Below are 14750 nucleotides of genomic sequence, written 5' to 3'. Positions count from 1 at the left end.
GATAAGCATAAGGAGGGCAATCTTAAATTCAAAAACATGATTCCTTGGAAAGAAAACAAATCTTTTGTATTTACTGTTTTAATTTTTCTGGAAAATAGTTGAAATGTTTTGACAATTATTAGAAATGGTGACTATTTTCTTATTTAGCTATCCTTCATCAGATGTGCCTGTTCTAAAAAAAAAAAAAAAACTCTTTACAACACCAAACAGTTTTGAGAGTCAGAAAGCATGCTAATTGCAACCATGCCGGACAGTTGCTTTCTGGTAAAAGAACTTACAATAAAAATTACTCCATGTGTGTAATTTATTGTTTCACCCCTAAAACCATATACTTTTTTCTATTTTTTGATGATTTGAGGTACTTGTGTTTATATACAGCACTCAACTTGTATTGTTATTGGGCATTTGTGTGGAAAACGTAATGTCAGTACAGCAAATTGGTATCTGTAAACCTGCCCACCTCATGTGCAGGAAAAGTATACATGTAAACCTTCTATGCTTATATTACAACCCACAGCAGGAAGAGATGTCCCCAGAGGTAGAGTTAGGGTGGGATTTAGAATTGCATTTCAAATGTATGTGCACCATTTTCCCAGAAAACACTATGGGCTAGATTAACTGCAATGATCTAATTCAGGGGTTCTCAACCCAATCCTTAGGATACACCTAGCCAGTCAGGTTTTCAGGATACCCACAATGCATATGCATGAGATTCGCATGCATATTCATTGTGGGTATCCTGAAAACTTGACTGGCTAGGTGTGTCCTGAAGATTGGGTTGAGAATCCCTGCTCTAATGCATTAGCATGTGCTAACATAGGTATCCCCTCATTCTATATACTGTGCCAAATGTTTAGGCACTATGCCCTGGATTCTATATAAGAAGCAGCGAATTGTTCACATTAAATTGAGTGTGTGCCCAATTTATGCATGCAACTTAATTGAGCAATGAGCTAATTAGCACTGATAATTGGCCGATAACAACACTAATTGGCAATAATTGGAATTTACACATGCATCTTTGTAGGCGTATTCTACAAAGAGGCACATGTAAATTCCATTGCATGTTGCTGAAGGGCGTGGCCATGGGAGGAGTGTGGGCATGTCAAAGGTGTTCCTCAAATTTATGTGCATGGTTATAGAATTTGGGGGAACCATGCCCAGGAGCAGCCCTATAATGAGGCCAACTGAGGAGGCGGCCTCAGGCAGCACTCTTATGGGAGCAGTATCTTGCCGCTTGTCAACAATCTCTGCCACACACACCCCCCTCTTCCCCTGGACTGGCATCTCCTCCTGTCCTTCTTCATCCCAATCCTAAGTCTCTACCTCCCCCGGGCAGCATCTCCTTCCTTTCTTGAACCCCCGGGTCTACCTTTAATTTGTTCTAAAAGTCAGCGTGCAACAGCAGCAATTCACACACGCATGCTGCCCAGTCCCCAGCCCTGGCTTTGTCTCTCTACTGCGCCCCCCCCCCCCCCCCACCCAGTGGAAACAGGAAGTTATGTCTGAGGGCGGGCCAAGCAACTGTAGAGAAACAATGCTGGGGCCAGTGGGAGAGCAGCACGTGTGAACTGCCTTTGCCCAGTGACTTTTAGAATAAATTGAAGGTAGGCTCGGGGGGAGGGTTAAGGAAGTGAGGAGATGCAGTCCAGTGGGGAGGGATGGAAGTAGATATGCAGAGAAGGGGTTGAGAAAGGGAGATGCTGCAGGCGGGGGGATGGAAGGAGAAACTCGGGGGAAAGGGTTTCAGCAAAGAGGTTCGATGAAAACAGGAGGTGGGATGACATCAAAAAGTTGAAGCCATTTAGGATTATCTCTGTTTCCCCTTCCCTGCAAAGACATCATCCCATTCCCAGTACACTCAAAACAAAGCAAAGCTCATCCATGTTGTCATTCTTTATGCTGGTAGCATTTTAATTTAATCTCACTTGCATTTTCAAACATGCCAGTTTGTGCACCATATGGATGTACACATATGAAGTATAATAGTGGAATAATTTTTCATAGGTAGAGCAGTAATTTGTTTTATAAATCGTAATCAGTGTGTCATTTGGAGGGGCTGCTTATAGGGATACCCTAGCACTCTTATATTTGTGCAGAGATTTCTTTCTCTTGGTAAAGGGTCACTAAAACAGATATCATGTTATGAGAATCAGGTGCTCAACATTCAGAGTTTTTATCTATTTATTTACTTATTTGTGATATTTATATCACATTTTATACAGAATTAGGTTGAAACCTGTGAGCATTTAAAATCCTTTTTTTCCCTGTGCTTAGATCAAAAGAAAAAGATGGCATGTGGGAACTTACTCCTTTTGTTTTGTGGATTGCAGAGGTATATTATAAAAATGCACTTGATATGCCAAGTTCATACAAAGTTAATTATGTTCAATGAAAAACAAATCTGTTGGCTCAGGCTGCTTGCTTCGTGAATATTCCATCACTGTTTCATTATTGCTACCAAGTATTTCATATTAAGGGTATTTGCTTTAAACTTTGTTTTAATTCATTTATCCAGTCCTTACATGCACATGGTTTTGCTTTTTAAACCCAAAGGTGAATCCTAAGGGTGGTGGAAGAATTAGGTATAAACTGTGCTGTTTCTGACTTGTTTTGGATTGCATTGGGTCCTGCTGATCTATGCATCTGCTGTCTAGAATTTTAGAAGATGGAAATGAGAAAATAAAAATTAAATTTTGAATGAACTCTGTGACTCCCTGACTGTAGCTCTCAGGAGGGATTTGGGGGAGAGGGGCATGATGCCTCAGGCAGCAGAGTGCCTTGGGTCACCCCTGACCAAGCCTAAATTAGTCATAGGCATCTACACCACATTTTCAGTGGCATAAATGGTTGTGCCTTAACGTAGATGCATTTCCCGGCCCAATGCACTATTCTATAAACCATGCTTAAGTTTATAGAATACTGCTAAGCACTATTTTGGGATACGCCTATTTTTTAGACACTATGTACAGAATCTGGCCCCTATTTCAGTACATAACCTGCACTACAATGGCAGTAACTGCAAGGAAGGGAGTTCACATGGGTGGGCCATTGGCATGTCGCCAAGTAAAGGAGTAGTAACATAGTAAGTGACGGCAGATAAAGACCTGTACAGTCCATCCAGTTTGCCCAACAAGATAAACTCATTTTACTTGATATGCGATACTTTATATATATACATGAGTTTGATTTGTCCTTGCCATTCTCAGGGCACAGACAATACAAGTCTGCCCAGCACTCTTCTTGTACTAAAGTTCTGAACCTAACGTCGAAGCCAGAGGCGTATCTGAAGTTCGGCGGTAGGGGGGCCAGAGCCAGAGTGAGGGGGCACATTATAGCCCCCCCTGCCGCCGTCACCCCCCCCCCCACACACACACACACACACACACCTACCTTTGCTGGCGGGGGACCCCAACCCCCGCCAGCCAAGGTCCGCGTCCTCCTGCCGCTGCCTTTAAAAATATTCCTTCAGCTGGCGGGGGACCCCAACCCCCGCCAGCTGAGCCGAGGTCTTTTAAGTTCTTCTTCGGTCTCCTAAACTTTAAGTTAATAGCACCAAACTTCCTTTGGTTTATCAATCTTGAATCCCCCTTTTTTTGTGGGCTGTTGTAACCAGATTGAAGAAAATTTTGTATGTATACTATATTCTCTAGTGCATTTGTATATATATCTGGTGTATCTTTTCAAAGATGTATTCTTTGTCTTATCACTTAAAATAATAAACAAAATAATAATAAGTTCTTCTTCGATCGTCCTCCATGCTGTTCAAAGCTTCTGAATCCAGTTTCGGAGTCTGACGTCACTGCACGTTGTACGTCAGACTCATAGAAACAGAAGCCTGTGCGGCCACACTGCTGATCTGCAAGGGCAGGCTTCTACATGGACTGTTGCAAGTGGAGGAGTAGCCTCGTGGTTAGTGCAGTGGACTTTGATCCTGGGGAACTGAGTTCAATTCCCACTGCAGCTCCTTGTGACTCTGGGCAAGTCACTTAACCCTCCATTGCCCCTGGTACAAAATAAGTACCTGAATATATGTAAACTGCTTTGAATGTAGTTGCAAAAACCTCAGAAAGGCGATATATCAAGTCCCATTTCCCTTTCCCTATTTGAGATTCTAGATGGAATGTTGCTATTATTGGAGATTCTGTTACTACTATTTGAGATTCTACATGGAATGTTGCTATTGCACTAGCAACATTCCATGTAGAAGCCTACCCCTGCAGATCAGCAACGCGGCTGCGCAGGCTTCTGTTTCTGTGAGTCTGACGTCCTGCACGTACGTGCAGGACGTCAGACTCACAGAAACAGAAGCCTGTGCGGCCACACTGCTGATCTGCAAGGGCAGGTTTCTACATGGACTGTTGCAAGTGGAGGAGTAGCCTCGTGGTTAGTGCAGTGGACTTTGATCCTGGGGAACTGAGTTCAATTCCCACTGCAGCTCCTTGTGACTCTGGGCAAGTCACTTAACCCTCCATTGCCCCTGGTACAAAATAAGTACCTGAATATATGTAAACCGCTTTGAATGTAGTTGCAAAAACCTTAGAAAGGCGGTATATCAAGTCCCATTTTCCTTTCCCTATGTAAGTTAGGTGCACTGTTCCAGAATAGCACTTGGGTGCTGTGCTGGCACTTTCAATTCTTACATGTGTAAGTACTAGTATTCTAGACATTTACATGTGCCAGGATCATTTAGATTACAGAATTGACCTTGTAATGTTCAAGCCAATCTGGAACCTATGTGCTGTATAAAATATTTATCAGGTACATATTAAAATATTGCTTCCATAGGATGTATACAGTAATAATGTGCACATTCTCCAAAAATGTGTAGCATATCTGCTAGCTACCACTAGTTAGCATGTGAGTTTATTTTTGCCCCATATTACTACTCCCCCAATGACAATTTTCCTCCCCCAGCAACCTCCTAAACACTACTTTACTTCCTCAACCTCTTTAGCAGCATCAGTCCTCCAAATAACAATTAGACATCCACCCACTCACCCACTTCACATTTGCCCTCTAAATTTATAACTGGGAGCTCATGTTAACATGCCATTTGCATGTGTAAATTTACAGAATACCAGCACTTTTGTAGGTAAATGTACACTTACATGTGTAAGTCCTAGCAGGACACACATAAATGGCATAGTACGTAACTGGGTAGTGCTGAGGCAGTCGGACATGATATTCAGTGATATTATCCAGATAATGCTACTGAATATTACTACTTGGACCTGATGAGCACTAGCTATCTAGGTAGTGGATGCTGCTATCTAGATAACTAGCTTTAAATATTAACCACTCACAGTTTGTCTAAAGCAAGTGTTCGATTTTCAACATTAACATTAATTGCAGTGCAGATGCTGGACACACCCTAACAGTTACCACATTTCTGAGCAATTTCGAGTTTCTTTAGTCATCCATTTTGGTCATGTTTGCTTTTTCATTTTTTGGAGGGACTTTTCACTTTTTCTAGTACAACTTTCTTCATGTCTTCAGATAACTCCTCTGAAACTCTGCTGTAAGTATCCAGTATGGTAAATTGATTTTGCAGGCGGTCTTTAAATTCCAATCATACATGTTAAATGCACTTTCATCCATTTTAAAGATTCTAGGGGTCATCATTGATAATCAGCTAACATTTGAGCACCAAGCGTCCAAGGTCATCACCAAATCCTTCTCAACCCTCTGAAAGCTTAAGCATATCAGGCCTTGTTTCCCGGCTGGAACAATTAGACTCCTGGTTCAATCTCTAGTTCTCTTTTGCATTACTACTCAGTTTCTATTTGTCTACAAGGAATGCCATCAATACAACTATTATTCAGTTATATTCACCCACAACAGATTCAGAAGAAGACAAAGCTGATCGGTTCTATGAACAAGTAAAAGCTGAAATCAACAGAACATGCCAACAACATATATTGATAGTCCTGGGTGACTAGAATGCAAAAGTTGGGAACAAAGAAGAAGGCCAAGTGGTTGGAAAATATGGCAAGAGGAACAAAGCTGGAAAACGTCTGATAGAGTTGTGCATGATCAATCTATTTGTTTCAAACATCATCGTCCAGCAACACAAGTGGTAAATGTACTAAAGGACTACCCAGTGGATTGTACATTTACATTGCCCCAGGTACAAAATATGTACCTATCAAACATATAAATGGCAAGTGACAGACTCACTTGCAAATGCGCAGTAGAGACTTCCCTCTCTGTCCCGCCACCGCGTCAAGACGTGATCACGGAACAGAAAGGGAAACTACTGCGCTGAGGAGGGAACCGCCGAGGTCGCTACCGCTCCCCCCCCCCCGACGTCGCCGCCGGACCCCCTCCACCTGGGCTGGGCCCTCTCTTCTCCATTGAACTTACAGCACCGAAACCGAAGCAGGCAGATCAGCTCCTGTCGGCCTTCCTTCCCTGCCTGTGTCCCGCGCCGATGTTATGTCACACGAGGGCGGGACACAGGCAGGGAAGGAAGGCCGGTGAGAGCTGATCTGCCTGCTGCGGTTTCAGTGCTGTAAGTTCAATGGAGAAGAGAGGGCCCAGCCTGGGTGGAGGGGGGGTAGCAGTAGCGACGACCTCGGGGGGGGGGGGGGTAGTGTTGGCGGCAACCTTGGGGGGGAGGGCAAGAGAAATGCTGGACATGGGAGGTCTCAGAAGGAGGAGGGCTTTGGAGCTGGGAGGGATGGATGAAGGGGAGCTTTGCAGCTGGCTGGGAGTAGGGTGGGCCTTGGAGCTGGGAGGGAAGAGGGGCGGGGAGGGGAGGGGGCCTTGGAGCTGGGAGAGATGGACAGAGGGGGTCCCTTGGAACTGGGAGGGAGGGCAGGGGCCTTGGAGCTGGGAGCTAAGGGGGCCTTGGAGCTGGGAGGGGAGGGACTGGGGCCTTGGAGCTGGGAGGGAGGGACAGAAGGGGGCCTTGGAGCTGGGAGGAGGGGGGGCCTTGGAGCTGGGAGGGAGGGACAGAGGGCCTTGGAGCTGGCAGGGAAGGAGGGAGGGCAGGGGGGCCTTGGAGCTGAGAGGGGAGGGGGGAGGAAATGGGGCCTTGGAGCTGGGAGGGAGGGAGTTACACATCAAAATAAAACATACCAATACTCACCCGTTTTAATGGGTTTAACGGCTAGTATATAATATGTAAACCGCTTTGACTGTAACCACAGAAAGGCAGTATATCAAGTCCCATACCCTTTTCCCCCCTTCCCCTTATACATGTGAAAGTCAGTGATGGAAATCCTTAACAACAACAGAGATAAAACCTGGAGTCAATTGTGGTACAGATCATCGGCCACTGTATGCAAGTCAGCCTAAAGCTGAACAAGAGCAAGCCTGCAAGAACACAGCAAAGCACAATCTTGAACATTTATTTTATTTATGGCATTTATATCCCACATTATCCCAACATGGCTCAAATTCAATGTGGCTTAAAGTAAAGATTAAGAGTTTCTTTTACAAAGCCGCACTAGCAATTCCCACATGGCAAATGAAAGGAAGCCTATAGGAATTCAATGGGCTTCCTCTCATTTGCCACACTGGGAATTGGTAGCTTAGCTTCAACTTTCTTTAAATCAGTCACCTTACTTTCTAATTCTTCCTACTTTCTTACCCATCTATATGTTACAACTTTGCCTTACCCTTCACTATCAATTATAATGTTCTATTACGTATTATGTTGACAGTGCAAGTAGTATACTGTGCCATACTTTGTATCGTTATTTGAATATTTTTACTGCTGTAATTGCCTATTGCTCATGTTTGATCAATTCTTACTGTACACCACCTTAAGTGAATTCCTTCAAAAAGGTGGTAAATAAATCCTAATAAATAAAATAAATAAATAAATAAAATAAAAGAGGCCTAAATAAACAAAGAATGAATTACAGCAATCGTAACACAGTGTTTTTTTTTTTTTTTGTTACATTTGTACCCTGTGCTTTCCCACTCATGGCAGGCTCAATGTGGCAATGGAGGGTTAAGTGACTTGCCCAGAGTCACAAGGAGCTGCCTGTGCCTGAAGGGGGAATTGAACTCAGTTCCTCAGGACCAAAGTCCACCACCCTAACCACTAGGCCACTCCTCCACTAGGAGTGGAGGAGTGGCCTAGTCACTAGTGGCTAGTAAAAACAGATTAGCAAATAAACTGTACAAGTGTTCGAATGGACAAATACATAACAGAAAATGATAAGATTGTCAACTGATTAATTAGATCTCAATACTTAGACTAGGGTAATGAATTAGCAAAGAAATAAGGTTTAAGCATCTTTCGAAACTGCATGAATTATGATGGAATCTAACAGATTTTGGGAGAGAGTTCCAACATTTAGTTCCAATATAGGTGAAGTCTGCAGAAATGACTGATTTATTGACAACATTTTTAAAGTTCAGCGAGTAGAGTCTGAGAAAATCTCTAGCTCCAAAGAAGGCATTACGAGAAGGTGGTTCTATTAAATGGTGCATATAGTCCAGAGCCAAACCGCTAGGTCAATGGGAGGCAGTAAAGACTCAGGCCATAAATAGGAAAGGTTTGTCTTTTTGTGGATGACACGAAAATAGCCAATAGAGTGGATACCCTGGAGGAGGTAGAAATGATGAGAAGGGACCTCCGAACGTTAGAAGAATGGTTGAGGGTCTGGCAGTTAAAATTTAATCTCTTAAAATTCTACCGGGAAACCCTTTATAAACTACCTGTGCTATATTAAACACTATAATCCACAGGAACCAATTACATATATATTTCTCGACGTTATAATTATTGATAATTTTATATAAGGTGGATATATCAGACTTTATGAAGATTGCGTGATAAAACCACATTTATTGGAATAAATCTTTCAAACACAATATATTCTGCTCCTAAACGTAGCAGTTCTGTTCATGTTTCATACAATAATCCCATTGTGAATATATACATATAAACTGAATCCTGATTATACTGCCCACGCCCACTAGGGGATCATACACTCATCACTCACTCCTAGAAATCCCTCCTACACATCAGCCCAACCTTTTGCTAATAATTAATGCTTATTGTCCACCGGACACATATATCATGCTTGAGTCGCTGTAAACTGTTCCATCTAAGATTCCAAATTGTCTCTGCCTGTAATAATTAGCTTCAATCTTCTCTAACTTGTCATCCAGACCTCTGTGTGGTTCCTTCCACTAAGCGTGCCCAAAAAAATATTTTTTCTTTTTCTGGCGCACATCAGCTATGTGCGCCAAGTGGCATTTGGCGCACATAGGTCATTACCACCTGGTTACCACGTGAGACTTTGCCGCTAGGTCAGTGGCTGGCAGTAAAGTCTCAGAAACAAAATGGACATACGGCAATTTTCATTTTGCCGCACATCCATTTTTGGCAAAAATTTTAAAAGGCATTTTTTGCAGGAGCGCTGAAAAATGATTCTGCGCGCACCCAAAACACGCATCTACACTACCGCAGGCCATTTTTCAGCACACCTTAGTAAAAGGACCCCTTTATCAGTTAGCCCATGGCCAGTTACATCTACTACTACTACTACTTATCATTTCTATAGTGCTACAAGGCATATGCAGCGCTGTACATCATACACAATGTCAGGTTCTCAGGTTCAGAGCAAGCGGGGCTGGGCTCTGGAGCAAACGTGAGCCCTTGGGCTGCTGACGAGGAGCGACAGCAGCAGGCAAAACCCCCCAACCAACGCTGGGCAAGCACACCGACACCGGCAGGGACTGCAGGCACCGCCCAGCGAGCCGGAACACATGGACTGGAACACTGGACTGGAATTCCCCGGACTGGAGAACACAGGACTGGAACACCGGACTGGAGCACACCGGACTGGTCCACACAGCTTCACCTGCACTTAGCTACTAAGCCCCACAGGAGTTGAGCTCCTGGGTTCGAGTAGCCGGCAGGCCTTACTGGATACCGGATGACACAGGGGCCAGGACTGGAAACAGAAGTGCTCCTAAACCTAAACTGATCTACATGCTCCCAAGCCCTAAACCAGCAGGAGTGTTCCTAACAGTAAACTGACAAAAGGGCTTCCTAAGCCCTATACTAAACAGGAGCTCCTAAGCCCTGCTCAAGAAAGGGACTTCCTAAGCCCTAAACTAACAGAGCAGGGAACTAAATACACAAGCTAACACAGGTGCTACTAAGCACCAAGCTACAAGCAGTGCTCTACAACTCTAAACTAACTAAGGTGCTCCTATGCACCAAACAACCAAAAGAGCTCCTAGCACTAAAAGGGAAGACAGGGAAGGCACAAGGAAAAAGCAGGAAAGCAAACACACACTAGCAAAGGAGCTTCCTAAGCCCCCACGCTACAGCAGTGCACCACCGCACTAACCTAACCTAGGACCTTAGCAAAATCAAGCAGGGAAACTAGACACAAAGTCAGAAGTGCACACTGCACCACTCTATCTAAAGCAAACACAACCGTTGCAAAGGCTCTGAAGGAAACAACACCACTTCCTTATCAAGGCCCTCCCTGATGATGTCACACTCCCTAGACCCAGGCAAAAGCACACTGACCCAGAGAGGCCCAACCCACACCAATGCAACACCGTGAAGCACTTGAAGCCAGTACACCCAAAGAGAGGTAGCGCTAACTCAGACCACCCACACAGCTGTAGTAAAGTAAAACAATTAACCCCATGCTGCTGGAAGCTGCCAGCACAGAGAGACAGAGCCAGCTCAGAAAGGACAGAGAAAAGAAACAGAAGCCAGCTAAGAAGCTGACCCCCAGGAAAGAGGTAAGTTTGAGAGGGGTTCTGACCCCAATCATAACACACAAAAGACAGTCCCTGCTCAAAGAGCTTACAATCTAGATAAGACAGGCAGACAGACAGAACAATTAAGGGTAAGAGAATAAAGAGGTGAGGATAAAGGACAGGGCAAGTGAATTAGGAGTCAAAAGCAGTAGTAAAGAGGTGGGTTTTGAGTTTGGACTTGAAAATGGCTAAAGACGGGGCTAGACATACAGGCTCAGGAAATCTATTCCAGGTGTGAGGTGCAGCGAGATAAAAGGAACGGAGTCTGAATATTGACTTAACAGGGCATGCACTAGTCGGCTTTAAAAAAAAACAGAAATTCAATGCTGAAGTCCACCCAAGACCCGGCCTTGAATTTCAGGTTTTAGTGCCAGTGGCAGACAAACCACCACTGTCTACCGCTGGCTGAATATCAGCCGGTATGTCTTCTATATTTATCTCTTTATCTGCTTTGAAAATCAAATACAGCACTGCAATATCATAAAGCAATGTAGACGTGGGGAAACTATGCCGTTACAGTGAATTTATATGATTTGTACTGAAATTAGCAACTCGGTGATGACTTCATGTACTGTACCATATTGTTAATTTCTTGCATCCGTGTTCTGGTTCTAGGCTGCTGTGGCTGGAGGTACTACTATGATCATCGACTTTGCCATACCCAAGAAAGGCTGCTCTCTTATTGAAGCCTATGACACATGGAGAAGCTGGGCAGATGCTAAAGTCTGCTGTGATTACACTCTGCACGTTGGAGTTACATGGTGGAGTGACAAGGTAGAATGAAGTGTGTTGTCTGTATAAGGCTTTTTTTTTAAATTCTCATAAATAACCACAAATCATAAAACCAATTGGTATTTTAGCAATGCCTTGATCACCCTTTTGTGTTCTATGCTTGCGATGTGCCTAGAACATGTTTTACGTGGGTCAGCAATAAAGAAAAAACTTGAAATATATACATAGAAGGGTCTTATCTAGCAATTTCACAGGTTTTTAACCTGAAGAATCTATGTTCGGAGGTCAGATTTAGGAGAGTTTCCAGGATTTCAGGCAGTGATAGCTCATTCTCTGACATGGAAGACAGCAGGAAGTGTTAGTGTCACTTGTGATGCAGCTGTCACCTCATCCACAGTCTATTGGTTCTCAGCTGGAACCAGCTGGTAGGAGTACCAGGATACAAGGCACAAGTATTTCATATCTGCTGTTTTCCACAGTCACTCATGCTATTCTGCCACTGGTCATCTGGACAGTTTAGGAACCTTTTTAACACTGGGGGGGGGGGGTCCTTTTACCAAGCTGCAGGGAAAAAGGACCCTGTGCTAGCAGCAGGGGACATTGTTCCCGCATGCCAGGGCCCTTTTAACTGCAGGTGGTAAAAAAGCCCCCCCCTCCCCCGCACACCTGGCCATGCGGTAAGAGAACTCTTACCACACGGCCGTTTATTTATTTATTTGCTGCATTTGTATCCCACATTTTCCCACCTATTTGCAGGCTCAATGTGGCTTACATTATGTCGCAAATGCGAACACCATTAACAGAATACAGAATATTGATGCAAATAAGGTACAAAGAATAACAGGTAAATTAGAAGTAAATGAATAATTCAAAACATGTAAATGGGAGTAGGACAAGGTATAATGTTTAGTAATGATAATGTGGATTAAAGTATCTAAATTAAGAGAGTTCAATATTGGCTAGTACTGATGTAGATAAGGGGTCAAGACATTATGGAGGATTCTCTTTGTAAGTCTCTCTGAACTGGTAGGTCTTCAGTAAGACCTACCTGGGCAGGGAGCCCTTATCCCACCCTTTGAGGTGGCGATAAGGGCTGCCGCGCTAATGCGGCGATGCCCTATCACCTCCAGGTTATTGCCAAGCAAGGCATTTCTGGGGGTTTTCTTTTAACCCGGAAATGGTGCGCGCTCGGGGCAGGACTACAACTGGCGGCCATGTTGGTCTGGAACTAGTCCCGGAAGAGCAAGCGGTAAGCCCGCATTGGACTTACCACCGCTCTGTAAAAGGGCCCCTTAGTCATTATTGAAATAGGTCTAGCCAAAAAACATTCTATTTCTTGCCCTGGACATATTTACACTGTTCTATTATAACAGAAAAACGTCCACATCGTAAGCTTGACCTAGTCCCACCAAAAACATGCCTCCAACACACTCCCTTGAGATTTAGACAAACTGCATAAAAAATATCTTTTAAATGAGTTTCGAAAATAGTGATTTGGACATTTTTACAAAAAAAGAAAAGTCCATCTGCTGCTTTGTGCTGTTTTTTGAACATTTTTCTTTTTCGAAAATAAGCCACTTAGCGTGTTTTAGTGACTTATTTACCTTTTGATATTTATTTATTGAGGATCTGGCTAGTTTTAAGGTTCTTTTTAGTGGTTGAGATATGTTTTTAATATGTTTTAATTAAGTGAAATTTGACACATGGTAGGAGGTGTATAATAAGTACTGCTAGAAGCAGGAACAGTATTGCTGCCAGAATCTGTATTTGCTGGCATGCTGTGTGAGACTGCCATCTTTTGGAGTAAGTTGGTAACAGACCTTGCCTGTAAGCAAATGAGCTGGATGTTTGTAATATATATATTAAGGTGGTGTTTGTTCACTCATTTTTTAGTTTTGGGCAAGCTGGTAAGGTGAATTTTGAGCACCACTTGTATAGGTGTCCTGTTTTTTACCTTTAATTTATTACACTAACCATTGTCTATTTAAATGTTTTATTGTGTCTGTGCTATAAGTTAGATGAGATTATATTTCTTTCGATATTATCAACAATGAGTTTTTATATGCATGCTCTGGTATTTATATTTGATATTTATGTATTCATTTTTTTAAAACATGATTTTGTTTTATTTGTTATTGGTATTATTTAGCCCCTGATGCAGCCCTTGCTTAAGCAAAACATGGCCAGTGCCAGGCTTGTTTGGTTATATCTTACACTTCACAGAGAATAAAGGTTTGAATGAAGAAAACATTCCTGATTCTGATCTACTTTCTTCTACCGCCACATTGGATTTAGCGGATTGTCTGCCCTGTTGTTTCCTTCGCAATATCAGGAAAGACTGCACACTCTTTACACGTAGGGCCAGATTCTATATATGATGCCTGAAAAATCTGCACAGAAAACATTTCTGCCTAAGCATATTCTACAATCTGTGCCTAGATTTAGGTGCAGTATATAGAAGTGTGCTTAGTTGGCCATCCTAGCACTTAAAACTAAGAACATCCATTTACGCCATTGGAAATATGGCTTAAATCCCAACACGTAGATTTAGACACAGACAGCCATATTACTACTACTACTTAACATTTCTAAAGCGTTACCAGGGTTACGCAGTGCTGTACAATTTTAACACAGAAGGACAATCCCTGCTATATTCTATAGCAGTGCATGTAAATTTTGGAACACCCATAAAATGCCCATTTCCCCACCCGTAACCATGCCCCTTTTCACCTGTGCACATTAAAATTTAGGTGCAGTGCATTACAGAATATGCTTAGGGAGTTGTGTGCATAAATTTTAGTTATTGTCAATTAGTGCTCATTATTGCTTGTTAAGTGCTGTTAACACTGATTGGCTTATTAAGCCAATTAAGTTACCTACATTGTTATAGCATACACCTGAATTTTGGTGCGGAACGCTAGGCAGTCTGTATAGAATCCAGGGGATAGTGCACACTTTTTAATAAGAATGTGCCCTCTTTCAATTTAGCCCCGGTTTCTACATATGGTGCCAAAAATTGGGCACTGATCCAAGATATGCGCCCAACTACAATGGCTAATGAGCCAATTAGTGCCACTAATTAGGTGCTAATTGGCACTGTCGCACCAATTTGAATTTGTGTACATGCATCTTGCTGTGCAGTATTCTATAACAATGTACACCCAAAACCCATAGCGCAGAACCCACAAGGGGGCATGGCCATGGGAGGTGCATGAATGGGTCAGGGGGATTCCTAAAATTTGCACACAGTGTCATAGAATACCAGGGATGTG

At 43.1% G+C, this 14750-nt stretch overlaps 1 protein-coding gene across 2 annotated transcripts in view; it reads left to right on the top strand.

The window, feature by feature from the left end:
• DPYS (dihydropyrimidinase) overlaps positions 1-14750 on the top strand; it is a 120354-nt gene that overhangs the window by 40908 nt on the left and 64696 nt on the right. For both annotated transcript variants that reach the window (XM_030217944.1, XM_030217937.1), the window contains exon 2: positions 11362-11520. In XM_030217944.1, coding sequence (XP_030073804.1) covers positions 11362-11520 — 159 coding nt within the window. The remainder of the gene's footprint in view (positions 1-11361; positions 11521-14750) is intronic.

This window comes from Microcaecilia unicolor, chromosome 1 (assembly GCF_901765095.1).
Source record: "Microcaecilia unicolor chromosome 1, aMicUni1.1, whole genome shotgun sequence".
Lineage (NCBI taxonomy): Eukaryota > Metazoa > Chordata > Amphibia > Gymnophiona > Siphonopidae > Microcaecilia > Microcaecilia unicolor.
Note: the sequence above shows the minus strand (reverse complement) of the source record. Positions and strands in the feature narration are given on the sequence as shown.